At 38.3% G+C, this 27,911-nt stretch overlaps 1 protein-coding gene across 8 annotated transcripts in view; it reads left to right on the top strand.

Annotated features, from left to right (window-relative positions):
• LOC108045327 (fasciclin-2) overlaps positions 1-27,911 on the top strand; it is a 71,917-nt gene that overhangs the window by 40,346 nt on the left and 3,660 nt on the right. Inside the window, exons 3-10 of one of the 8 annotated variants that reach the window (XM_044461126.1) lie at positions 6,488-6,659; positions 6,798-6,842; positions 12,015-12,178; positions 18,245-18,369; positions 18,430-19,923; positions 20,330-20,513; positions 25,602-25,803; positions 27,409-27,495. In XM_044461126.1, the coding sequence (XP_044317061.1) occupies positions 6,488-6,659; positions 6,798-6,842; positions 12,015-12,178; positions 18,245-18,369; positions 18,430-19,923; positions 20,330-20,513; positions 25,602-25,803; positions 27,409-27,495 (2,473 nt within the window). Of the gene's footprint in view, positions 1-6,487; positions 6,660-6,797; positions 6,843-12,014; positions 12,179-18,244; positions 18,370-18,429; positions 19,924-20,329; positions 20,514-23,002; positions 24,952-25,601; positions 25,804-27,372; positions 27,496-27,911 lie in introns of those variants that run through there. The other 7 variants (XM_044461125.1, XM_044461128.1, XM_044461127.1 and 4 more) reach the window with 7 other exon arrangements.

Here is a 27,911-nt window from a genome sequence, read left to right as displayed (position 1 = left end):
GCTATTTGGTTTTTTATAAAATTTAAGAATATCCCAATCTTAAAAGTTGTAAAACTATACTAACATAAATATTTCAGAAATTTTTAATTTGAATATTTACCAAATTCTTCTTTTTAATATGTACTGATAGTTTTACTATTTTAAAGGATTTTTTCTGTCCAACAACTACCCCAAAATTTACCACTTACAATGCTAACTTTTCGCCTTCAGTGTTTTGCCAAAGAAAAACTCTTGTAGCCAGCCATAAATCCTTTTAATTACTGATTACTCCCGAAATCAGTTGCATCTTTTAAACTGGAATACGTGCCCGCAGCTGGATGTCACCGCTCCTCCTCGGGATGGTATTATCCCTTTATTCTTCTCTACTCGAAGGAGCGTGTGCATTTAAGTGCCAAGTACTCACTTAGCAGTTTGCCACTCCAGTTGCTCAACTACTGCCAGTTGCAGGGGCAATTGCAGTGGATGTTGCAGTTGCACTTGCCTTGTTCAATGCTCATCAACTTTTCATTTGCCATTTTATAGTTTTTCCAGGGAGATAAAAACTTTAACTACTTTGTCGCCACTTGCCTTTGCCTGTTGCCATTATTCTCCATTCGCCTCTCTGTCGAGCGACTCTCATAATGACCTCATTTGTTTAAACATTGGCTGGCGATTGTGGGTGGGAGATTTTGTGACTGGGTTTCTGGGTCGCTGACTTTTTCAAGTGCAAACCGAATGAACGGCAGCATTCTGTGCCAATTTAGACAATAATAAATTGTTTCTCCAGCCAGAGGCAAATGATGATGCTAATGATTATAGAGATCACGATCGATTCATCTTCCAATTTGAGGGTCAGCTGAGTACTTGTAATCGAGTGACTCACTGAATTTGTCTGGCATTTCCATATCGGAAAAACAAAGAAAGTCGGCTACAACCTTATAATCCATCGTGCCAAAAAAAAAAATGGGCCAGAAAAATAAATAAATTGCTGGTAAACATCCTCTACAGCACACTCAAAAAGTACAGACACATAAGTTTGTTGGTTAATAGATGTATGCACCCATTTTGAGCATTCATTCGGGCTTAAGTTCGCATCATATAGTATGTATTTGCAAAAGTCTGAAGCGTGCAAATGGCAGCAATTACCGCGCAGACACAGACGGCGACAATCGTCAAAATTCCGCCCCACCCGCACCACTTTCCCATTTCAAAGCCCCACTCGAGTTCGCCTTGAAGTGCGCACGAAAAAAGATTTTAAGTCAAATCACAAAAACACTGAAGGAGGCACAAAGCTAGAGGGATGGTCAGAGTTAAGGGTCAAGACAAATAATATGTCCTTTGAACGACTTAAAAATAAATAAGATTTTATCAAATTGTGTTCTTAAAAAATGGCAATACAAAATATATTTAATTCACAAAAACAAATATGAACTAACTAATCGTAGATCTGGATGGAAAATATAGTTTCCAAGAAGTAATTGCTTCGTTAGAATTGTAGGAATATTATTTCGAATTCTTGGAATTAGCTTATGAAATGGCTTTTTCTAAGATTAACAGTTTGGATATGAAATGTGGTTTTTTCTAAGTAAATTCGAAAAGAAATTATACCCATCCCTTCACCAATATGCCTTTAGAAACCTTTTCCCAATGGGTATCAAAAGCGAAGCGCAACTGTCAATGCCGCCGTCTCGCGCCCTCTATCTTCTCGTTTGGCCTATTTAAAAATTCAAAAGGCATACACGCCGAAAAAAATACAAGCCATCCTGGATTTTGAGTGGGGCGTTGTTGCACGGGGTGGTTCAAGGGGCAGGGGCAGGGGCAGGGGCATTATCGACGACCACTTGAGGCGGCTGCTCCAGTTTCCTGTCGCCAACGCGCGCACAAAAGTATGCAACATGTCTGGGCGAAATAAAAAAAAATGGTTGCAGAATGGCGAAAAAAGCAGAAAGGAGCGCAAACATAACGTGGAAATATTATAACGAGTGCAAATAAAACACAGGGATGTCGAGGATGTCTACAATCGTTTGGTGGCACGCATGCATGCCTAAAGGAAATTCCATCAAATATGCCAAACATGTTTGCGGCCAACGAGGAAGGAAAAGTGGGTGGCGCTTTCCTGGCGCCCTTTAATGTTTATTGTGCAAATAAATTCGGCCTTGAATTGCCTCAAAAGAACGACAGATGCACAGTGCTCTCACGCTAATCACAATTCGCTGGTTTTAGGTTGCCGCAAAGATATTAAATATCAACTAAATTGGTCACTCAACAAGATCAAATATTTTATACGTTGAAAAAATGTTCTTTTGAACTTTTTACAAGTTTAAAATTTGAGTTTATGCTTAATTTCTTAATTTATTTGGTTTTGTGTTACTACATTTGTTGTTTGATTACAAGACTAATTTACTAAATTACTACATAATTTAGTAGTTGAATTTCTGCAGAGTAAAATCTTTTAAATTACCTGATTTTCCGGTGATTTCTGATGCATATATTCTAACCCCCAAAGCAGAGGTCTAATTACCGAAAAGGATTCCACTTTCCCTGTAGCCACTATGCCATTAGCAAACACCTCGTCGCGAATTTTCTTTGATCTCGCCTTTTGTTCGAGTGGCCTGTGTAAATTTAGGCTGCTCTCGATAACCAATAGATGCTATTTTTGGACTTTGGGTTGAGGTCGTCGCCACTTGAGCACGCCTCTGGCCAGAAGGTGAAGGGGGAGGGGCGTGTAACAGGGGGTGGTGGGCGGAAAAGGGGGCGTAGAGGGGCTGGAAAATATTTGCGTGCAAGCGAGAGCGGGGTATATGCCACTATTTTGCAGCCATAATTCAGAAAACTAACTTTTCCGGGGAGAAAGAGGGATTACATAAATCAACATTTTCTGCTGGCCGAAAAAGCGCCAGAAACTTTCGAGCAAACAAATATTAATTTTAACTTTTGCGCGGCCGAAGCAATAAAAAAAACAAAAAAAAAAAAAAACGGAATAACAAAAATTCGGACTTAAAGCCTTAAATATATGATATTCTCGAATGTGTTTGTTAATTTGCCCATTTTAATGTGCAATTTTTAATTGTTTTTCAACAATATTTTCTGGCCAGGCGCAATGAATTAATTGCTCGAGAAGTGGGCGCATTGTCCAGTAGCTGCCACGCCCACCTCTCGCCATCTCTTTCGGGCACTTCCAGCCCACTCGCTATCTCTTTTTCCCGAGAGCCTCGCGATTATTCTTAACCGCTTGTTTATTTATGCGGCGCCGGAAAAGCAACACACATTCACCAGGGGAAAATGGGAAAAGCGGGAAAATCGGGGGCTCAAAGAGGTAGAAAGATAATGTGCGTCCGTATGTGTGGGCTTGCGCCTTTATTTATGCAGCATGCATTTAAAATAAAATAAATATAAATTAAGCATAGCCAGAGTCCCAAAGGAAAATGCCCTTCACAAAGATCCTCAAAAGTATGTTAAATAGTTGTCCAATATAGCTAAATCACATTTTTATTCTTAAATAAATAAATACTTAAAAAGGATAAATGGACGCTTAAACTATTAAAAGGCTTTCGCTATCATTAAGCCAAAATGAACACTCGTTTATCATATTAAATGAAAAACATCAATAAACAAGTAAATCCATTAATCGCTATCTGCACAATCCATTTCTTTTTCCAAAATGAAACTGTGCGGCCCATAATGAATTACATAAATAAGAACCATTAAATAAGTAAAGCTTTATTAGTTGAAAAATACTCATTAACAATTTGATCCATTAGGCAAACAAAACAATTTACAAATTAAAATAAATAAATGAACAAATACAAACAAACCTACATATGGAAAATATTTTAATAAAACTATATATTTATTTCCATTGATTGTCAAATAAAATGGATATTCATAGTTTTAATATTAATCATTTCTTATTTTTGCTACACATTAAATTAAATTAAATAACATTTCTACATAAAACTTTTGTATTTATGTAAAATAAAAATTAATATTCTTTAACTGTTTTTTTCTTAATTACCCTCTTTTTTTTTGGAAAAAAAGAGCATTTGCTGGTTTCATTCTTTCTTGTTGGGAGTTTTTCACCCACCCTCAGCATTTCATTATTATTCAAATTTTTTTTGTGGGAGCTTTACTCTTTTGTTGTTGTCGGGATAGTTGGTGGCGCCATTTTGTTGCCTTGCATTAATTGCAATGCAAAAAGGCATCGTCGCATAAATTTCTCATATTTAATTTCGCCCGAGCTGCAGATGGAAAACAGAGGAGACACGGGCGTTGGGGCAGCAAAAAAAAAAACTGAAGCCGGGAGGCAGTTTAATGCACTCTGTTGCATGCACCACCCCCCTGCACCCACGTCCCTGAGCGGATTCGTTTACATTAAATTATTTATGCACTCGACTGTGTGCGCCACTTGCGGCTTGACAAAAAAAAAAGAGGAAAAGGGGGGAAACAGACTGATCACAGCTGCCACTGTCAGGAAGGGAACACCAAACCCCCCCTACAAACTGCCCCCTTTTTTTCAGCACTTTAATCTTGACCACACACATAAAATTGGCCAACAAATGTGCAGACATTGGCCATTAAGGAGCGAACCCCAACTTGAACTTGGCCAAGAACTAAGCTGTTATCCTTGACTTTAGCCAACCACCCGAAATTACCGCCTTGCCAAGTCAACTGAGACTGTCCAATAAAATGTCAAAGAAAATGGCCAGAAAGGCTTTTAATTGTAATGAGAATGAGAATGAGAATGAGAGCGAAAATGAAAATGTAAGGCGAAATGTTGAAACTTTTTGCCTTTCGCACAGCCGAAGAGGAGTCCTGGAGCCAGGATCCCATGCTCCTCTATCCATATCCTATTCCTCGACCTCGTAACAAAGGGTTTCATGAGCGTTTAATTGTCGGTAATTAGCTAGATGAACAATGGCCAACTTTTAGTCGCAATGGAGCAAGTTTCAAAGAGACAGCACAAAGAGCAGCTGGGCCAGAAAATGGGTAACTAGCTTATATAAGTAAGGGATATAGAGTGCTTTTTGAGGGTGAAACAGATGCACGTCCCTGTGGAGGAAATAACAGATGGGTATTGTAAAAAAATAGTCTTTATTTTATACTTTTTTTTAAACAGCTAAATATCATTTTATTTTCAATAGAAGTCCTTTCCTATCGCTTCTATAAAATGTTGAAGGGTTTTTAAGAAATTGTGAAATTATTGTAATTTTTATTATTAGTTGTCTTATGTCCATATAATGCAGTCTCATTATAGCTTCAGTAAACACTAAGCCAATCTGCAAAAAAAGGAGTTTTTATTAATACAGTATTATACATAAACCGCAATCAACGGACAAATTGTCGTTAAAACGTTAATAGCCTTCACATAAAAGTATCCATCAAGCATTCATAAAAAAAGAACAATAATTTAAACAAGCTTTTATGACAAAATTAAATGAAGTTTTATGTAAAAATGCAGCAACTCACAATAAATTCCAGTAAATGCCAGTGCACATTTTTAATTGGGCTTTCGTTTGTAACAAGTTATACGGCACTTAATTAATTTCACTTACATTGAGATAGTTGGTTTTCCAAATTGTAAATGAATGTTTCATACATTTATTGGCATACATCTGAATGGTATTAATCCTGTTGCAACTTTAAAATTTGAAATGAATGTTGTACGCGTTTATTGACAACATTTTAAATGGTACAAATCCTTTTGAAACTTCGATTTTTGCACGGGGAAATAGCTCAAACATGTTTATTAAATTCTTAAGGAAATTACTGAATGGCAAGTGCGCTTGACTAATTTCCATTACATTTCTACAAAATTTCAATTGAATTTTACTTGGAATTTCGCTGGAATAATTTCATTCGATTGAGACACACACATACACACACTCCCGTAGCTTTTTGTGCATAATGAGCGGAGGCGAAAATTACAAAGGTCCCCAGCTGGCACACACCCACACTCACACACACACCCCCAGAACCCCGCCCCCTTGTTGGCGTCCACAGCAAAGGCAATTAAAATTAATTTAAAATTTACTCGCCTGTGCAAATGAGTCACTCGGAAAAAGAGCAGATAAAATGAAAACAAAGACCGATGACCACAGCTCTCAATCAAGGGAAAAACGCAATATCAGTTTGATAAGATTTTCTGCCATTTTCCATTATACCTTTCAAATAATAAGTTTAATCGGGGAGCCACCTGAATTGTTGAGATTTTAAAACCGAAAATTATAATGAAGTATTAAACTCCTAATACAATTAATAAACTTCTAATGTAATAAATATGATAGAAATATTGTGGTATAATTTTAAAACTGAAATCGAAAACGTTATAGAAATTGGCGGACAAGAGAATGTTGATGCTGATCTAGAATATATATACTTTATACTTTAAAGGGAATAATAGGGATACTTTTAATACAAAGACTATGAATTTTGTAACCAGTTTCGGTATTATTTCTCTGGGTGTGCCACCTCACTAATTGCCTATCTTATTTATCTAATTTCTCTTCAGAACTGACCCAAGCGCAGCAACCGATCCTGGAGATCTATCCCAAACAGGAGGTCCAGCGCAAACCAGTGGGCAAGTCCATGATCCTCACATGCCGCCCCACAGTTCCCGATCGCGGTTTGGTCGCCGATCTGCAATGGAAGGATAATGCCAACAACACCATCCCGCCGAAGCCGTAAGTTTTAACCTCAACATTAACCTCCGGTTATTGGTGAACTTTATTTTATTTATAATACACACAAACACACTTACACCTACCAATGAACATACACCACAACACTCGCATACACTTATATCGTATATCGTATTGTAGGAATTACTATCCACTGTATGATTCCAAGGGCAATAGAAAGAAACTGTAAGTGACGCGATCAGCTTTATACCGAAAAAAAAAACAAAAAACCAGTACATCAGTAACAGCAACCAGTAATTTAACTGCAACTGCAACAGTAATCAGTAAATGCAACTGCATCAATAAGTAGCAAACGGCGACAGTAACAATTAGTTAAACGATACTTTAACAGAGGTATTATCAGGAACTATAAACGTATTCATACAATCAATATAAAAGAAAGTTAAATTGTTATTAACTTTAACCGCCATTTACAAATATACCACGGTTGCTTGTGAAATTTTGAGTGACTTAAAAATTACCCTGCAAAAGTTTATGTGACTTTAGCAGAGATATTTTTAAAGAACATGGAAGTTTTCAAACCAACTTGCTATAGTTTCTGGTAACACTCGACTGCGACTGAAAAACCAAAGTTTTAGACTCGTAGCTTTGCCTCTGGCCCCGCCCAATTTTCCCAGCCCCTTTTAGTGTCGTTGTTTTGTTTGGCATGATTAATTGATTGATTTGTTCTTGTTTGTTGTTAACTCATCTCTGCTGCATTTTTCCCAGGCCAATTTAGCATTTGACATTTTTCATTCGACAACTGATACAAAAGCACTAAACACACGCACCCATTTTCCTCATGCAACATCCCTATTAGTTGTTGTACTAACAATTTTTCATCGTGAGTCTCCATATAAAAATCATAAGGTAGCTAAAAAAAAGCTTTTGGAGGTCGATACCTCAAAACAGACGCTTTAATGCGCTTAGCAGCCCAAAATGTTCCTAACTTAAATTGATGTTTAACTATAAATAAAAAACTAATTGAAAATCATAGATTTGTAATTCAATATATGTTGACATGTTCCACAATTATCTACAACTTCAGACAACTAAAAGTAATTTTGTAGAACATATAAATATAATTCATCAAGTTGTTTCGTAAAATAAAAGAAACCTATTTGACGAGCAGGTAAATAAAAAGGTAAAATAGTTTTGGCAGGAAGAAACACAATTTTCTACAGCGAAATCAGTGGAAATCTTTCCCTTGACAACAGGAAAAAGGACGAAATTGCAATAAAGGAAAATGCAAGGGAATGTGAAAAGCAAATGCGAATGGGAATTCTTAGGTCAAATATTCAGATCGAAATCTCTGTTCCCATTTTGTGTGTGTGTGTTTGCGTGTGAAAAGCGAAATCGTGTTAATTAATTTGCCCGTAGACTGAAGTAGTAGGAGTAGGGAATCCAGGGGAAATGCAAGAAAAGAGGCTTTTTTTTCAACCTCTGGGAAAGCGTTTCACAGCTGGCCCCCGTTTAACCCGTGAGTGGCACACAAAAAAGGACTCTAGGGACATTTTCCACCCGACCACTGCGTGCCAATTAACCCGTTTTCATTTCAAACTTAGGCGAGTGGAAATTTGTGTTTCGGCTTGGACTTCGCATTTTAATTTTTCTCTTTTTTCCGGACATTCCACATTTTATGTCGTTTTTATCTTATTTTTGGCTACCCTTCGAGGGGGGAGAATTATAAATATGACATGGTGTTTCAAAAAATGTACCTAATATTATTTATTTGCTTATTTATTAGAACCAAAAAAAAACGTAAGTAGTAGAAATTTAAATTCTTTGTTCTGATTGTTTTGATAAAGCTGTTTTCAATTCCTGTTTTACTTTAGGCCATTTCATTTATCATTTCTTCTTTGGCAAAGTCAGTTTTAATTATGATTGCGGCAACCCTGGCTGAACGAAGGGCTTTTCAATTCCACTCACGCAAAAGTGAATGCAATTTCTCATCTCAAACGTTGTGGCAACTCTGGCATAGTGGACGGCCCTCTTTTGGACAGGGTTTCCCCCGCTTTTCCCCGATTTTCCCATTGGTTTTCCCTCAGTTTCCTGCCCCTTTCTGCCTACGGCTGATTGTTTTGTGTTGGTTTGGTTTTCCTGTTCCCCTTTCTCATCTCTGTGGCCAAACTGTTGTTGTTGCTGCTGCTGTTGTTTTAGGGGCGTGCTCCGCCCACGACCACGCCCAGCGACCAGTCCTCTGCCCACAATACGCATGCAATGCATTGCATACTTGCAGGCGCGAAATGTAATTAAGCTGCCAAAAACCAACCGACAAGCCGGCCCACTTTTTACCACCCCCGACCTGAAAATGCGGGGAAAAATGGTAGGATCCATGGTTCTGTTTATACTCTCGGGCCAAGTTAATTAAAACGATTAACTTCGGCATAGTTTTGCGGCCGGGCATTGCTCACATTTTTGGGCACGGCTTTTGGCGGGGGTTTGGCTTTCCAATTTTCCCATTTTCGCCGGTCTATTTTTATTTTTGGCCAGTGGGCCTGTCAGTGGTCAGCACATCCTTTCTGTGGCCCCAGGGGCTATAAGTGGTTAAGGGATTGCAGCCATAATTCAGGGGAAGTGTTGGCCAAACGGACAGAGAATATCTTTCCGAAAACCTTTAGTTTGACGCTTGCAAATGAGCTCTAGATCACACTTTAAATTAATCAATAGTGTTTTAATAAAGTTTTAAGACCCCACTAACAGTGCATATAAATTTAAAACATATATAATACAATTGTTTAATAATCTTAACAATGGAATCTTTAATAAAAAAAAAAAATGACTCAAAACATGCTATTGTCAATTTTATAGACTGCAAATGAAGAGAAATGAGAGGAAATAGCAAGTGATCAATATTGCAGAGCTTCGCATTGTGCTGCAGTAAAATAACTAGACAAAGAGAAATGACTCTAGGACCTGTCTAAACAGTACCAAGAAAACCCCATGGAAAACCTCCCACTTTTCCGCGACTTTCTTGCGTATTCAATAACAGCGAAAATGGCAATAACAACACCAATGGCAACGACATCTTTATTCGCAACCAAAGGGAGCAAAAGAAATGCAATAAAAATCTAGAAATTGCTATATGGCCCCAGATCCCCAAGGCGCCAAGACTCCCGAGAGACAATCAACAGAATAACAAAAAAAAAAAAGTATAAAAAAAGGAACAAAATTTGATTTTTACGTATGCGTAACGGTTTGCTCATCCCTATTCTATCCTATTTTCCTTATTTTTTTTTCGCTTTCCTATGTGCGCAGTGCTTGGGCGCAATATTAAAAATCCAACGCAAATATGCAGCGAAATTTTTGCACAATGTCTTCAGAGCCCCTCCCCTCTTTTCTCGCTCCGCCACCCCAAACATTTTCCATTTTCCACCCACTGCTGCGGTTTTCCCTGCGAGGCGTCGTATTTTTTTCTGCGTCAACAACTTTTGTTAGCATAATTTTGGGCGCAGCAATGACGGTTTTCCATTCGCCACAATTCAGTCCAAATCAATAGGAGCATTTTTACAATTCGATACAGTCGAACTTCCATACTCGATCTACTTCTATTTACGTTAGAAAGGTTAAATACTGGTAAAAGCAATTGTATAACTCGAAGTCATCAAAAATCGAACTTATTTCTGTGGCAGATGGTTGTTCAACACAGACGAGTTTCAGTTTTCAGCTTTGGTTTTAAAGTTTAAGTTTTATAGCTTAGGTTTATACATAAAATTATTTAATGATGTTAGGAATTAAATTATATTTTTCCTATCGTTTTATAGTTGTAATGCTCCCAGATCGAAATTCCAATAGCCATATACTCTTCAAGGCATTTTTGGTACTATTTGTTTCACCGCATCTGTGTGAAAAACAAAAACCATGCAGCGTTCTTCGCTTTTCGGAATATTTTTTCTGTTTTTGCATTTTTTCCAACAATTGCGAATCGCAAATCGAACGCAGGTTGTGCCTGTCCCCACACAAACAAGGAAATGCAAACAAACACTCGCACACATGTGCAATATATAAAACCAATTACAGTCGTAAAAACAAAAGTTGAAAAAAAAAGAAAGAGCGACTGTCAGAAATTGAAATCAACCGCCGCAAAAAGAAGAGGCTTTCATTGACTTTTGCCGCCTTTCCAAATATTGCAATTGCTTGGCAAAAATAAAGGAAAGAAAAATGCATCCTTATCATTGTCCTTGCTGTTCGTTTTTCCCCTATTATTGTTTTTCTGCGTGTATATCCGTCTTTGTGTTTGTTGTTTTCGTTTTCGCTTGGCAAAGTCGTAATAATAACAACCGCCTCTATGCATATTTAGTTTCTGCGCCATGAAAACTTTTTTAATTAATTAGTACGTGAGTCGCACAATGGCCAGCAGTTCGAAAAGTGTAGGAGTTTTACGTAATAACTCGCATTCGAGGGGATTTCGGGTGGGCCACAATAATTTGTTTGCCTTATGCGATTTACTTTTGTTAATTCGCAAATACACAAAAGAAGAAATTTGAAAGCAGTCACGGAAAATTGCGAGCACTTACAAATGCAAAGAAAAAAGAGGAGAAATTAAGGAAATTGAGTTGGATTTCAGTTTTAATTAGCATATCGGGTAAGCACGCATAGGTAATTTATTCGGTAGTCACGGATTTAAGGAAGTTATGATCAACTCATAAGATATTTTAAATTATATAAGGAAAATGACTTTTAAACTAAAATATACTTCTCCATTAAATTTATATTGATTTACATTTGATACAACCTGAAGCCCTAACAATTTATACATTTATATATAATTTTATTTGAAACATGACAATAGGGTTTACTAGTTCAACTGTGCTCAAAAACTAGCGAACAACCAATGAATCAATTACACATAAAATACCGAATATTTCCCTGCATTTTGGCAGTCAAAGAACATTTTTGGTTTCGATTGTGCTGAAAAACATGATGGCTCTTATCGCATTTACATTGTAGGAAAGTCAGCTTTTCCCCCTGGGAGCCAACGGAATTTTCACATTTCCCATTCAAGTTGCCGTGGCAAATTTGCTGGAAATGTGAAATATATATTTGTAAGCGAAAAAGCCATAAGAAAAATGCGTAATACATTTTGGTAAGGCATGCAAATAAGCAGGGCAGGGCAACAGGAAAATTGTACTAACAGCAACAGCAATTGTTATAAGCATAAGCATAAAAATAATACTAATAATTATACGGAGAACATACTCCTGTGTACTACTGACATCATACTTACATTCTTATACTCGTAATCGTACAATTGAAATGCATATTATTCCGTTACTAATCCACATGCAACCCGCTTTCATTATCCCCGTTTTCCGCCACCCCTTCTCGACGATTTTCCACGCTTTTCCGCCAAAAAAGGATTGGACGCAACCAACCGCCGATGTACACGGAAACGCTGCCCGGCGATAGTTTGGCCCTGATGATTACCTCGCTGTCCTCGGAAATGGGCGGCATATACTACTGCACCGCCTCCTATGCAAATTCCGAGATCCTCGTGAAGGGCGTCACAATTAAAACTTACGGTAAGTCCCAGCTTCTGTATGTAATAACATTCCACGGCCACCGGAGCCACCAAATGTTTTCCGTGGGAGGGTTTCTCGAATTTATTTAATCACTTATTCTGCTCCTTCTGGCATATTATAATGTACACTTCAAATTTATTGGCTTATTTGCATCTTTTTAAACAGCGTATTTAAATAACGGTACTTTGAACAGAGAAAAAGTTTACAAAAATTACTTGTGTGTGTACTTGAATAATCTAATAATCTTCTGAGTCCGAAGACCCCTCTGATGATCTGTATAATCACGTATAAAGATCTTTTCGGTGGCAAGTTCATGCCGTTCTTTAAAGCTTCTTCAAAATAAATAGCTTGATCATTGATAGATACATCCTTTAGCTACAAATAGAAGACCAATTTAGTGTAGCTGACCAGGTTGCTCTCCCATTGTCCAAGTGCAGTTGTGTTCGGGTGGCCGAAATTTGTCATTACATGTCTGAGAGCATGCTTGACTTGTTGTCGCCATCGATTAGGGACCCTCTCGACTCCCCCTCGTCGTCCGTGATGCTGTGAGTAATCGCCATTTGAAAGCGGAAAAACTCGACGTGATTCCTCTGCTGCATGATTCATTTATCTTGTTAGCAATTTGTGTCCCCTGCACATTGCTCGAGTTCCAAAGTGCCGGAGTGTCCGGTCCAAAGTTACGGCAGTAAGAAATTACAGTTGCCGGGATTTCATTACATGCGCAGCATTGTAAGCGAATCTAAAACAAAATGGACGCGTCCAGTACAAAGCAATCGCTGAGGATCCTGCTCCCTGCCACCCACTTTCATCTCTCGAAAAATAAAAAAAAAAAAAAAAAACAGCAACAATGCCAGGCAGAACACGTTCCTCAATAAGCAGCTACAAAAACACTCACCTGCACACATTTTGCTGGCTCGTTGACTCTGTACCAACTCTTCATACCTCTTTCTCTGTGTTTTTTGCACCCCGTTTCTGTAGTCGAGTGCACATAAGTGACGCTGCAGCTCAAAACTTTTACGAGATTGATTTTTCTAAGCAATTTAAAGTTCGTACTCATTGCACACACGGAGCAAAAACCACTGGGCGCTAAAAACTGGAACCCACCCACTCCTACTGTCCCTATCTACTTTCGCCTGACGTTCAAACACATTCGGGTGGTGCAAGCGAGGAAAAGGGAGCTGCTGGTAAAGGTAAAGAAATAGTGAGCCAACAATACTCATGCTCGTGATATTTGAGAAATTCTGGACTGTTACAGGAATAGTACTGGACTACATGCGAAAAAATACCTGGCAGGTTAAATTCAAGTTCCAATTTGCATTAGGTGATTACTTACTTGTAAAGAGTAGAGTAAATGACAAAATGTCATCTTGAAAAAAACATTTTTTCCAAGAGTTGGCCAACAGCTATTAACAGTTTTCGTTGCTAAAATTTTTTAGATATCTACCCTTCTATCCTTAAACTATCTGGAATAATAGGGTAGCAAAGATGCTTAATCTAATTGAAATACTTTGATATTTTATCAAAAACCCTCCGTTTTTTCTAGGCGTGCACTAGCGTCCTTTCATTGCGATCTAGAAAGGGTAAACTGTATTGAGAGCCCGTCTAGGGTGGTGCGTTGGGAATCAAATCAAATATTTTGCCGGGCAACAAATTGTGCCCGGTGATATGGGCACCCAGAACTGGAGGAGTAGTGTGTATAGTGTATGGAAGCAATAGGAGTACTAGTTGCACTGCAATTCGAATCAAAGTCAATCGAACTGTTTGACTTGGCCTCTCCATTTCGTACACAACCACCAGTGTTGCCTAAATTCCAGGACATCTGTGTTGGTCAGCGTCAGTGAGTGTTGTCAAATGCCAAAACATACATGTAACTTTAGGAGCTCTCCAACTCTGCGGTCGGAATGTTCGGGCAAAGCTTGTTTAATCCTCTTTTCCCTCGAGATATGGCGATAGAAACCAGGTTGACCAGCATTCAAATATACAGCCTAACACCAGTTAGTTATCAACACCAACAAGGAGCAACTTAAGGATTTCGGCGAAGGATGTGGCCAGGATGTGGAGGAGCAAAGGGGACGGGGGTTTGGGGGTCTATAGAAGTAACTGGCATTGTGTTGACAACTCACAAGTTGCATTTAGTTAAGCAAATAAGCAGACACACTGCGACAGAGACAGTCAGAGAGCTGAAGGCAAATTGCTAGATTTACTTTTCCTACACTGGGAGAACAGTCTAATGAAAATCTGAGATTTACCCAGAATGAAATCAAAACACATGTAACTTCAAAAGACAATGTATCAGAAGCATAAAATTACATTTCTACAAACATAATAACAAAACACAATCAGTCCTAGTCTTGCAGTTAAATTAACTCTTTTTCTAAATTGGTTTATTTTAACCGTATATATTTTTATATATTTATATGTATATCTTGATTAAATTAAAATGAACATTAAGGTGTGAACACTCCTAATTCTACACTTTCAGTGTAGGAAAACAACGTACACATGAGCGGGAATTCGAAAAGGGGAGGCGACGGGTGTGGCATATTTACATACCGTTGTTTGTGCCAGTCACAGCTTAATATTTCAATATTTATGCTTTTAATAAATGCATATGCTCAAAACAAACTTCCGTCAGAAAAGCGACAGCAGCAACAGACGCACAAAATACATTGAAAGTAACTGCAGAATAGAATCTACTTCCGTTTTGCGTAGCGCTTTAAGTTATCTTGTGCAATTCGCAATTAAAGGTATTAAATCGTATCAGGCCAAAGAATAAAGGCAGTGCATTATTTTAATATTTATTCGTATACATACATACTAAATGTAGATAAATACGACTCAATCTGCTAACCGATAATGGTCGACATCCTTTGCATTGTTGGCCATGTAATTGCCACTAATAATGTTGATTGGAGGCATTAGAGAGTGTTTGCACTTGATAAATACATATGTTTATACTTCGATTTATCTGGCTTGGCTGCCCAATTAGCTAGTTCCTCTTTTCCGGCGACTGCAAACTTGGTGCATTGTGTCTGCAATTTGTACATTTTGTTAAACAGAACTACTCGACAGTCGGCAAATAAACAAGGATTTATAGCACGCTTTTCAGCTCTGATGCAGATCAATTAGCATTTAAATTAATTGAGATTTGTGTGTCAACCTCTTAGACTTTACTTGCCAAGTAACATTTCTAGAATTGTTGCATTCCAGGAATTTTATTAATGACTACTGTGTGCTTAATATTGATTGATTTTCAGACTGCTTAGTTATGAATTAAATTTGAAGTACAAAGACAGATAAAATTAACTTAAAACTTAGGTAACCTTTAAACATTCTCAGCAGTATCTCTTTACATAACTCATCATACAATGATGCAAGTGTGGTATTTAAATTACAAAATAAATGAGGAAATTGCATCGAATATTCGTACTCAATGGTTAAACAAAATCCCCTCAATTTAATCTCTTCATTGGCAACAATCTGTTATATATTATTATCACTTGCTGGGACCTTAATTTGAGCCCATTGCCATTCCAGGCCCCCAAATCAAATTGCAGTTCCCTCTTCCGTTATCCATTATTTTGGTCCATTTTTTTTTTTTTAATAAGTTGTTGCAGCAACTTTTTCAATAAGTTGTGAGTCGTGTTCGGTGCTCCGGCAAAGAAAACTCCGGATCCGGGCTCCTGGACTGCAGGACTCCGGCTTGTCCTTGTTCAAACTAATAATGAAATCGTAAACTAGTTCATCTTTTTTCCTCTCCGTTCTGCGGAGTTTGGGCGAGTATAAACCATATCTATCTGTGTGTGCCGGGCTGCCTGCCCATCAGACGTCAGAAACGAACGCAGCTAGCGAAAAGTGTTTGAACAACAAAATCTCACACGCCACGACAATGCAGGCAAACTGAAAAGAGCAGGGAATATCCTGGCAAAAATCCTGGGCAAAAGCAGGGGAAATGACAGGAGCAGCAAGTTTTTATTTATTTTATATGTTGTGTGGGTGCGCAAAAAAAAAAAGGTAAAGGAAAAAAGGAAAGCAGGGCGAAGAAGGAGGATTCAGGACATCCAGACCTAGACACTGCCAATAAAAAACTGCAAATAGAAAATGTTTTTAACACAACTTTCCGTTATTTTGGCTTTGGCTTTGGCTTTGGCCAAAAACCGAATTCGCCGGACATCCCATATATATATATATATATATATCTATATATATATAGTATTATACATCGTATATATATGGTCCTGGTATGTGAAAGCTTGACAGCTGGCCGACAGACAGAGATGACTTGTTATTACACTGATTTTTAAATAAACTGTAAATATTTGAGCCACACACACACACACACATGATGGAATTGAAAGGCTGCCAAAGATGGGTAACAGCTTTTTGGCGAAGATTGCCTTTTCAAATGCAAAATATGATGCCATATTTAAGGCGGTTGTGGGATCCATTAACACCTGAAAGGCGTTGACAAACGGGTTTCGTCCTCTCTTCTCCTTTGGAAAAGGCGCAAAACCTAAGCCAGATTTACATTGGCAGAGTTGAGGGCATAAAATATATAAAAAGAAAATCAACAGACAGGTGGATTTTATGTACTGATTGGCATGGTATTTCAAATACACTATTATGGAGGATTATCTATATATTGGAAAAAATAACTAAAAAGGTGAAAACGTACTTTAAATGTAGGAATTGTAGAACAAATTAACGGATAACTATTTTAATGCCTGATGAAGAACTATCGATTGAGCACAACTGTACTTTATATGTAGGGTATATAACTTGTAAATGTAATGAAAAAGCTTTTTTATCCGTATCTACTGCATTGTCCAGCTACCAAATATATATAAAAAGAAATCAGTTAACAATTCTTCTTTAGGCTGCCAACTCTTTCTATCCTTTCACTCTCACTCCTTTGCCTATTGAGCACAACTGTACCTGTAATTTACCTTTGGGACTTCCTTTTTTTCTTTCAGGCCTTTTGATTATTTTCTAGGTTTAAACAACTCTTCCGCTTCACGCCTTGACTTTTATTTTGGACCTGAGCTTTGATTTGCAAACACCTAGAACGTTTCAATAGCTCCCCTTTTTTTTTAAAGGGGGAGAGGGGCGCCCCTGTTTATTTTGTTGTTGTTGTCGCTAACACTTGGCACTGTGCTAGCAAGTATTTGATTTAGGAATTTCACTTTTGCAATGTACTACTACTATTTTGCTTGCTCTTTTTTTTTTGTCCATTTTCAATTTCCAAGTCATCTTGGCAGTGGAGATTTATTGGTAGCCAGGCAGTGGCGTCCATCTGGCCCCTTTTCCAGCTCGTTAGTGACCCTTAAAAAGGGGGGGTTGGTTTGAGGCGGGAATATGTCTTGGACTTTGCGCTTGATGCTTGAATTGCTTTTATGTGCCCGACAGTTTGTTTAAAATTATATTACGTATACGCCACGTACAGCTTCGCTTGGATTGTCAACATGACCAGAAAAATAGTGTCCTGCTTGGCTTGCATTTTTCCATGGCCTCCGATTCCGATTCCATTTTCTTTTATTTTTTTTGCCTCTGTCTGTGTGCTGTGTAAATGAATGCGAAGCAAAATCAAACAATTTGCGCACACCTAGCCCAAGAATTTGTTTGTCGCAGGACTTAAGGACCTTTATCCTTGGGCAACTGGCAATCGCCTTACTGTCTACAAAATAACAGCAGAAAGGTGTCTTTTGAATCAAGCAAAGGAAAACGGGAATTACACTTATTTAGATAATTAGTTTATAAATTATTAGGGTTCTTTTTAGGCTATTGATATTTTAAAGAGATCTTGGAAAATTCATTAACTTTTGTATGAATTTGTGATGTTATGAATTTAGAAACTCTTAAATTGGTATTTAAGTACAAAACTAAATAATAAAAGTACTATTTTTTATAAAATTATACCAAGTCAACATGTGGCTCGAATATTTCTTGGGGTTTCGGATTTTAAATTTTAATTTTTAGGCAACCAAAAAGACTTTATTTTAGCAAACATGTGGTTTTTGGCAAAGTGTATACATAACACATAAACCTTTTTTCTTGTCACTCTTACAGTGGCCATTACCTGGACAAATGCCCCCGAGAGCCAGTATCCCACTTTGGGACAGGACTATGTGGTGATGTGTGAAGTTAAGGCCGATCCCAATCCGACCATCGACTGGCTGCGCAACGGCGATCCGGTAATTAAAATGAACCCCTAATGCATAAGTATATCACTGACTTGCAAATTCCACCCACAGATCCGCACCACCAATGAGAAGTACGTGGTCCAAACCAATGGCCTGCTCATCCGCAATGTTCAGGAGAGTGACGAGGGAATCTACACCTGCCGTGCGGCCGTAATCGAAACCGGAGAGCTTTTGGAACGCACCATTCGCGTGGAGGTCTTCATCCAGCCGGTGATCGTATCGCTGCCCGTCAATCTGGAGGCCATCGAGGGTAAATCCTTTGCTGCCAACTGCACGGCGACGGGAAAGCCAGTTCCGGAGATCAGTTGGATTCGCGATGCCACCCAATTGAATGTGGCCACCGCCGATCGCTTCCAGGTGAATCCCCAGACGGGCCTGGTCACGATTAGCTCCGTCAGCCAGGAGGATTATGGCACCTACACTTGCTTGGCGAAGAACAAGGCCGGCGTGGTCGATCAGAAGACCAAGCTGAATGTCCTGGTTCGTCCGCACATCTATGAGCTGTACAATGTGACTGGTTCGAGGACCAAGGAGGTTGCCATCACCTGCCGCGCCAAGGGACGTCCTGCACCGGCGATCACCTTCCGTCGCTGGGGATCCGAGGAGGAGTACACCAGTGGCCAGCAGGATGACGATCCGCGCATCAATTTGGAGACCGACTTCGACGAGGAACGTGGCGAGAGCACCGGCACCCTTCGCATCGCCAAAGCCGAACGAGCCGACGATGGCCTGTACCAGTGTATTGCCCGGAACAAGGGATCCGATGCCTTCAAAACCGGACACATCACGGTGGAATTCGCTCCGGACTTTAGCCACATGAAGGATCTGCCGCCGGTTTTCTCGTGGGAACAGCGCAAGGCGAATCTCAGCTGCCTGGCCATGGGCATCCCGAATGCCACCATTGAATGGTACTTCAATGGCCGCAAGATCAAGGATCAGTTCGACACCAACCTGAAGATTGTGGGCACTGGTCCTCGCAGCGATTTGATTGTCCACCCGGTCACCAGACAGTATTACACGGGCTACAAGTGCATCGCCACCAATATCCATGGATCCGCCGAGCACGATATGCAGCTGAAGGAGGCACGTGTGCCCGATTTCGTTTCGGAAGCGAAACCCAGCCAACTGACCGCCACCACAATGACCTTCGATATTCGCGGTCCGCCAACCGAATTGGGTCTGCCCATTTTGGCATTCAGTGTGCAGTACAAGGAGGCCTTGAATCCGGACTGGTCGTCGGCCTTCAATCGCAGTTGGACACCGGATTCGCCGTACATTGTGGAGGGACTGCGTCCACAGACGGAGTACAGTTTCCGATTTGCCGCCCGCAACCAGGTGGGACTGGGCAACTGGGGCGTCAATCAGCAGCAGTCGACGCCGCGCCGATCGGCTCCCGAGGAACCCAAGCCACTGCACAATCCCATCCAGCACGACAAGGAGGAGCCGGTGGTGGTCTCGCCCTACTCCGATCACTTCGAGCTCCGCTGGGGCGTACCCGCTGATAATGGAGAGCCCATTGACAAGTACCAGATCAAGTACTGCCCGGTAAGTGGGAATTCTAGGGTATCAATATTAAGGGTTCCTATTCTTCAATAGTTCTGTTCGAAAACTTGATTCAACGTTTTTAAAAAAAAACAAAGCTTAAAGAAATTACAAAACACTAGTATTGCTTGCTAAAGTAATAAAGGTATGCATTTTGTGAGAATAGGTTGGCAAAAAACAACTAAAATTGTTTATTATTTACTTATTGGCTTACTATTTTGATAACTTAGAAATCAAAATATGTTTCGAGATTTTTTTTTAATTTATTAATTACCTAAAACAAATAAAATCTTATTGAAATTGATATGACTAAGGGAAGTAAGAAATAAGTAAGGAAAAAAGGAAAATCCCATCATCTGAGAACCATTGCATACTTTTCTGCAACTAATTGACTTCAACCATTTTGCAGGGCATCAAGGTCAGCGGCACATGGACGGAACTGGAAAAATCTTGCAACAGTGTGGAGGTCGTCGAGACCACTTCGTTCGAGATGACCCATTTGGAGGGCAACACCTACTACCGCATCGAACTGAAGGCGCACAATGCCATCGGCTACTCGTCGCCGGCATCCATCATTATGAAGACGACACGAGGTGAGTCCGATTCTGCTAATAACAATCTCGGCACGTTGCTCTATTCGGCCGGATTCAATTCCGGTGTCGGTGCGCTACACAAACGACTGTTCACAACAACAACAACAACAACAGCCACATCGACAACAACAATCACATCGATAACAACAGCAACAACAACAATCATAACGCTGGCCACCACAATAAGCATAACATTACTTAGTGTCCTAGCCTCAATGTTAGTCTAAAAAAAAAAAAAACACTAAAAACAGTCTAAAAAAAAAAAGAAAAATCAAATCGTTCGATCGATTGGTCGGATACAGTGGGCTCTATAAGTCAGCGTCCACGAGATCGTGTAATATTTTTAAAAAATGTGTACGCAGAATTATCACATGCCCATTGTTTCTGACTTTTCGAACGTTCGAATTGAGTAATCCGAAAAATATCGAATCGTATCGAGTCTACAAGATCCCAGCAAAAAAAGAATTGAAAACATCAAACATATATAACTGAAAAATCTCTCTCTATATATATATATATATATATATATATATACATCCATTCACACACAGACATCATATACATGATATCTAGATAAAGACATAATTTTTACTACTCTATATATATATATATGAATATGATACATATATCCCAGATATAATCGATAAAATTTGCATACATTTTTGTAGTGTTTATTTCAATTGCGTTTCAACTTTTGTTTGTTGTCTACACTCAGTGTAACGTCCACCCAGTAATAAACCCCCCTAAAACCAAAATCCTACAACCCAAACCCAACTTTCCCCCGAATTTGAACTTAATTTGCTCAACGTTATAACTTAATTTCATTGTCTTATGTTTTGAAACATTTTGTGTTTTGCATGTTTTTGTGCGTTCTGAATCGTCTAGAGCATCCTAACCTTGAATTTCTTTTTATTGATAAACCTATGAATATTATGTATACATTCCAATCGAAATGTTCACACCAAAAAATAACTTGCAAAAGTATTGCAACGCATTTGACTAAGCATTACAATTCATTTGAGATCGTGTTGTCGTCCCTCTGAAATCAAAATTCATTAACATTTCGCATTCAAATGCAAAATTCACCACACTCTCGTCAGTCAGCCGTTGTACGATATATATAAAAATTCAATTTTAGCTTAATTTACGTTCTTTTTTTTATTACCATTCTTAAGCATTTACTTAATTATAATTACCAACACCACACATAACATTACATTTTTTGTGACACAAAATGAAAGAGAAGAAAAACTCTAATTTTATAATTTTATATTTTTGTGTGTGTCTACATTCATCACAGTTTTCGATTGTAATATTTTTAATACGTATGACGAAACAAAAACAAAACCTGTTAAATGTAAATCTAGTATGTAATGAAAACGAAAAAGAAACACGATGAAAATCTTTCTGTTTGAAATTGGAATACTACCACACTAAAGTTCTTCATTATTATTTCTTATCACATCAATTATTATTTGATTTAATTTGATTTTGTGTGTATACTGCGATTACTTCTTTAGTTAAATTTTTGAATTATAAGCGATAAAACAAGAAAAAGTTTCTCAAATAAAACATTTAAAAAACCAATGAAACAAACTGTAATTTACTGCAACTGCTGTCGTACTCTTTTATTATCAATTATGCCTGCGTTGTCTCTCTCTCGCTCTCTCTATCTCTTTCGCTCACTCACATAACACTGTCGACCTTTCTTTCGCTCTCGCTGTGTTGTCCCTGTTCCTCGATTTGTTGTCCTTATTTTTAGTTAGCCTTAAGTCTATTTGTTGTGCGTAGTCCGTTGGATTGTGATTGTTTTAGTAAAAAACCTTTGTGTTTGTGTGTGCTGTCACCCTCTTTATCTGTCTCTCTCTCTGTGTGTACCGTTATTCCCGATTATTACCCATCCCTGCCGCTTTTGCCTAGACATAACCTCAATTTTAAACCTAACCTTAACTCTAACCTTAAATTTGATCTTTTTGGCTAACCTGTGGACTTAGTGTGTGCATCTTTTTAGGCATTTAGTCATAGATATTATCCTAACCAACAATAACCACAAAAATAACTCAACTAACAAACACATTCGTGGTCCTTTTGTTGGAGAAACAAACACTTAAGAGCAAACACACACACAAACTCGAAACCGAGCCAAGCAAAAACAAACAAAACAAACTAACCAACAACTAACTCACACTTTGCACATTGTGTTTGATCCAATGTCGTCGTCTCCTCAGTTAACAAAACCAAAAAGACAAAGAAACCTTAAAATCAAGACCAACCAACAACAACGAAATGTTCTTTTGTGTGTTTTCTTTTCTTCCTTTTTCTTCTACCACTTTTTCTTCCTTTTTTTTTCTCTCTTTTATGGTGTGTGTGTGCTAAAAACCACAACAACAACAACTCCTACTACCAAAAACAATTAAAATCGAACTGTAAAAATGCTAAAATGCATTCAAAAACCGAAAAAATCGACAAACAATTAAAAAAACCAACAGATAATCCCCATCCCTCGCCGAGTGGCGCTGCATCCATGGTTCAACTGCTTACCCTTAGCGCTGCTCTGCCGACAATGCTGCTGATTTTGCTGCCGACGACGTGCACTGCTTAAACGACATCAGCTGCGATACGCTTCTCCTGCTTCCACCCAACAACAAGCAGTGCTTGGAGGATCCTTCCGCTGGCCGTTTATCATGGGTTTTCCTTTCTCTTGTTTCCGTTTGGTGTGTCATTGTGTAAATAATAAGAAAAACTAAATGAAGGAATACAGTAAACAAATTAATAAAATAAAACATACACTTAACTAGCATGAAGAAGCGGACATGATTACGTTATATGTGCTCAAGTAGAGAATATGATCAATAAATATACCACTTAGGGCGGGTCACAATTCCATTTACTGTACAAAAAGAAAACGAAAAAAAGAGAAATACTTAGTTAAAAAAAGAAAAAAAAACGAAACCGGAATGCCAAAACCGAAACACTTGCTTACACAACTGATATTCGTACTTATATGTATCCTATATCCTATGTCTAACCGCTAGTTACCTTGTTTAACTACTAAGCCAATGTTAAGTTGTTATTTAGTTGTATGTGTATAGCGAGAGCATTTATAGAACACATTCCTATTTCGTACACCCGTTCCGCTTAGTTCAATGTGAATTTTACAACACTGCCAAGCGACACAAAAAATAAAAGAAAAAATTAAACTAAACCAAATTTATATATGAGAAATTTTAGCGAAATTCTACAAGAAGAATAAGAAATAAATGAAATATCAAGTGCATACGAGTACAAGTTACCAAAACAATTACATTTACACTCTATACCTTAAACACCTAAAGTTAGCCAAAAAGCTTCTTCCAACACTGTTTTCAAGACAGTTGCAAGCAGTTTTAGCCGAGTCTCAGTTATGTTTTGAGCGCGTAAACGTTAAGAGGGGACAATAAGTAACTCTAACTAAGTTAAAGCGGTGCGATTACGAATTTTTCACACACACAAGAGGGCTCACGAGTGTTTTTTAACCGTTTCGTTGATAGTAAGAGTTTAGTAAGCCAAAACTAGAATGCAACTCGATCTAGACGAACCGATATTCCTGTATACACGTTTTTTTAGCAAGTGAAATCGATTTTTCTAGCCAAATATATATCGTAAATCCAAAAAAGAAAAAAAAAACAACAATTTATACCTTTACAATATCTAGTTATACATACGTATACACATATAGTTAGTGAATAATGCAGCCCGCCTAACGTTGCTGAGAAAGTGGGGAAAGTGTTTTTTTTTACCGCCCTTGGGCAAGCAGTAGGAACTTTCACTGTTCTCACAAATCACACTTAAAAATAATGTCATTGAATGTTGTAAGCAAATGAAAACGAAACGAACGAATGATATCGAAATTGGTAAAAGGAAACGAAAGGAAAGCCTACCACTTAAGCAGTTCATTTTGGGTAATAAAGACAAACCTTTAACATAAAGCAGTGCTTGTGTGTGTAACTTGGGACAGGGTTGCCACCAGCATTTTGGATGTCTCCAGGTAACAAAAAGGATATGTTTAAAGCCTATATCTATATCTATGTATTATAACCAGTTTTTTGCACTGCACACGAACCAAGCGAATACACTAACAGCCGAACAATATATAACCAACCAACCAACCAAATTGTATAACCCCAAAACGAAAGAAATCTGTTAAAAACAAACCTTTATTGTTGATTGTCAATTGTTGATTATGTTGTATAGTTTTTAAAACTGAAGCAAAGCACTCTAGGCAAACGATTCCCCCTACCTTCTATATAATCCCCACTCCCGCACACATAATGTACATACATATAAATATCGTAAAAACAATTGTATTCCTAAGTTGAACTGCTTCACACTGCTTGTATACTTTGCATATTGGCCTTTTTATGTATTTTGCAATTTGTAAAAAACTAAAACACTTCAACGAACCGCTTCTTTTTCTCTCTCTCTCTCTCTTTCTCTTTCTCTCTCTGTGCTGAGCGAAAAGCCCCCAAACAATTTCCCGCCCCACTTTCCCCCCGGCTGCATGTTTTATTTGTAAACCCCCACTTTGAAAATATATGCCAAAAAAAAAAAAACAATGGAGAAAAAAATGCTAAGTTTGTTGCTTTGTTTGAAAATGCTTTTCATGGTATGTCAATTGGTGAAACTTGAAATTAATTTCGTACTTCCCTATTTTCATTTATTTTTTTGGTTGTTATGATTGCCACTACTATTATAATTAACTGTTATGATTTTGTTATGTTTAACCTTAGTTCCGAATTATTTCAACCACAAAATAATACACACACAAAAATGTAAAATACGTTTAAACGATTAAACGATTAACCAGCGATTAAGAAAACAGAGTTTTAAGTGATAAGCCGTTAATTGGAGAGATTTTCCTAGGCTAGTGAGCCAGGTGCTGGCACCGTACCACCTAGAGATACGTATAGTTAACAACACCCCCCAATCCCCCATATATGAATCGATCTGATTGACAACTTACTAATCGAGTACACTTGTTTTTCCCCACCCACACCCGCTCCCCCGCCTGCACCCTCTCTGATCCGCACAAAAATACAAACCACACAGGAAACGATGTCATCCAGGTGGCCGAGCGACAGGTCTTCTCCTCGGCGGCCATCGTGGGCATCGCCCTCGGCGGCGTTCTCCTGCTCCTGTTCGTGGTGGACCTCCTCTGCTGCATCACCGTCCACATGGGCGTCATGGCCACCATGTGCCGCAAGGCCAAGCGGTCGCCCTCGGAGATCGACGACGAGGCCAAGCTGGGCAGGTAAGCTCCATCGATTGCTATCCCATGTCCTTGTTCTACGCAGAAAAAAAGTGATATAAGCAAAGGTGTATTTGATTTAGATTCACGTTCTAATAGATCTGTAACATGCCTCATGCTATAAGTCATCATATAATCTTGATTGATCTTACTGCGCTTTTTAAAAATCAATAAAAATATATCATTCAATCCAATTTCCCTTTTTAATCGTTGAAGTCTATAGTATTAGTTTTAAATTTGATAGTTACTTCTTTTTTGGAAATACATATGCAAATAATACAGGATCATTTTGAATTCTTTTACTACAATATTAACAATTAATATAAAAAGAGTCACTTTAAATAAATTCCTAAATGTCATGCTAATACATTTTTATTTTGGCGATGATAAGGATGTAAAAATCGAATCAGTTTTTAAATTTGACTATGACAATGATAAATTAAAGAGATCAAATTAACCTCGAACTTATCGCTTAGATCTTAAATCTTATTTTTTTCTGTGTGCCTTAATTGATTGGAAAACGAATATTGCACTAAAAATCAGAACGGATTCGAATTTAACATTTTTGCTTTTCGCGTTCTGCTTGTGTTTTTTTCCCCAACACGCTCCTATTTGCGATTAAAAGCCGAACTCACAGGCGTCCGGACCTCGAGTACAATTGGGTTTATGCGCGGCCCAAGTCCTTGTTGTTCAATCGCAATTCCCTGATATCGGTCTGAGCTATGCGCCAAATCTCCAAAATGGGAGGCAAATCAAAATTCAAATTCCAAATTGTTAATACGTTGTTTTGCGTTTGCCTTTTCGTTTGTCATCAAATTTTTAGTGCAATATGATGTCATTCCAAGAACAGAACAGAACAACACAAACCCAGTCACAAATTTAGTTCAACACGAATACACCCAGTTTTGCTTTAAAATCATGTCCTTAGTTTGTTGGCTAATTGTACAAGAATTGTTGCGTTATATACTATATAAGTGTGTGTTTTAATAATGAATATGTTAAAGTGCTGCCGGGCTGCAGAAATTGGGATATAAAATCTCCATTTAGGATATCTGCTGCCCGCTGCCGCTAAAAGTTAAAGATTTAGAGTTGTACTTGAGAAAATAACGTTTTTATAAGAGTTTTTATAACATGAATTTTGTTAGAATTTTATTAACAAACAATGATAAATTAATGTTTAGTATAATAACCAAAACGTTGCTTAATCACAGCAGTTTGCCAGCTTCAATAAAGCAAATTAAACTTTTTGAGTAAAAGGAATATTTTAAAAAAATTTCCCTTTTTACAAAATCAGCAGTTATTTTCTCATTTAGAACTCTACATAAGCCAAACAGTAAATGTACAAAGACAAAACATTAACACTTAATCATTGTTGTCACTTACATACATACACACACACATAAAAAAAACCAATAAGAAAACTCCATTTGCTATCTATGTGTTTTACTCTCTCTTCGATACTAAATCAACCTCATCATGTATTATTCCAATCACCACACATCCAACAAAATCCAACCAATCCAACCAAAAACCGAACCACAATACCAACCCAAAAACCATCTAACCAAGCAGTCTTTACGGTTGGCGATTTCCGCTACCTTATTGCAGTGGCCAGCTGGTAAAGGAGCCACCACCATCGCCGTTGCCACTGCCGCCGCCCGTCAAACTGGGCGGTTCGCCCATGACATCGCCATTGTACGTACACCTCTGTTTTCTGTTTTCCGTTTCTGTTTCGGTTTCTGTTTCCGTTTTCGTTTCGTTTCCATTTCCGTTTCTATTGCCATTTCCGTTTCTGTTCCCGCTTTTCATTTTGATTTCCTTTGCCACTCTTCGTTTCCGCTGTCCGCTTAACTATATCTCTGCATTCGCATCTCTGCATCCTGCATCCTCTTTTCAAGTCGTGTTGTGTTTCTGTTTCTGTTTCTGCCATCTGCTCAATAACTATTATCCTATCACCTATCCAAATACCTCATAAGTCATCTTCATTAGCTAGCACTGCATGCCAAGCCACTTTAGCTGGGGTTTAATGGTACTCGAACGCGGGTGACACTGGCAAGGACCTCATGGCTCACAGGATCGTTGAGATTTTAATGTAACTTAATGTAATTTGA

Source organism: Drosophila rhopaloa, unplaced genomic scaffold (genome assembly GCF_018152115.1).
Source record: "Drosophila rhopaloa isolate 14029-0021.01 unplaced genomic scaffold, ASM1815211v1 contig_3, whole genome shotgun sequence".
Taxonomy (NCBI): domain Eukaryota; kingdom Metazoa; phylum Arthropoda; class Insecta; order Diptera; family Drosophilidae; genus Drosophila; species Drosophila rhopaloa.
The sequence above is the reverse complement of the archived record's forward strand: the minus strand, read 5'-3'. Positions and strand labels throughout refer to the sequence as shown.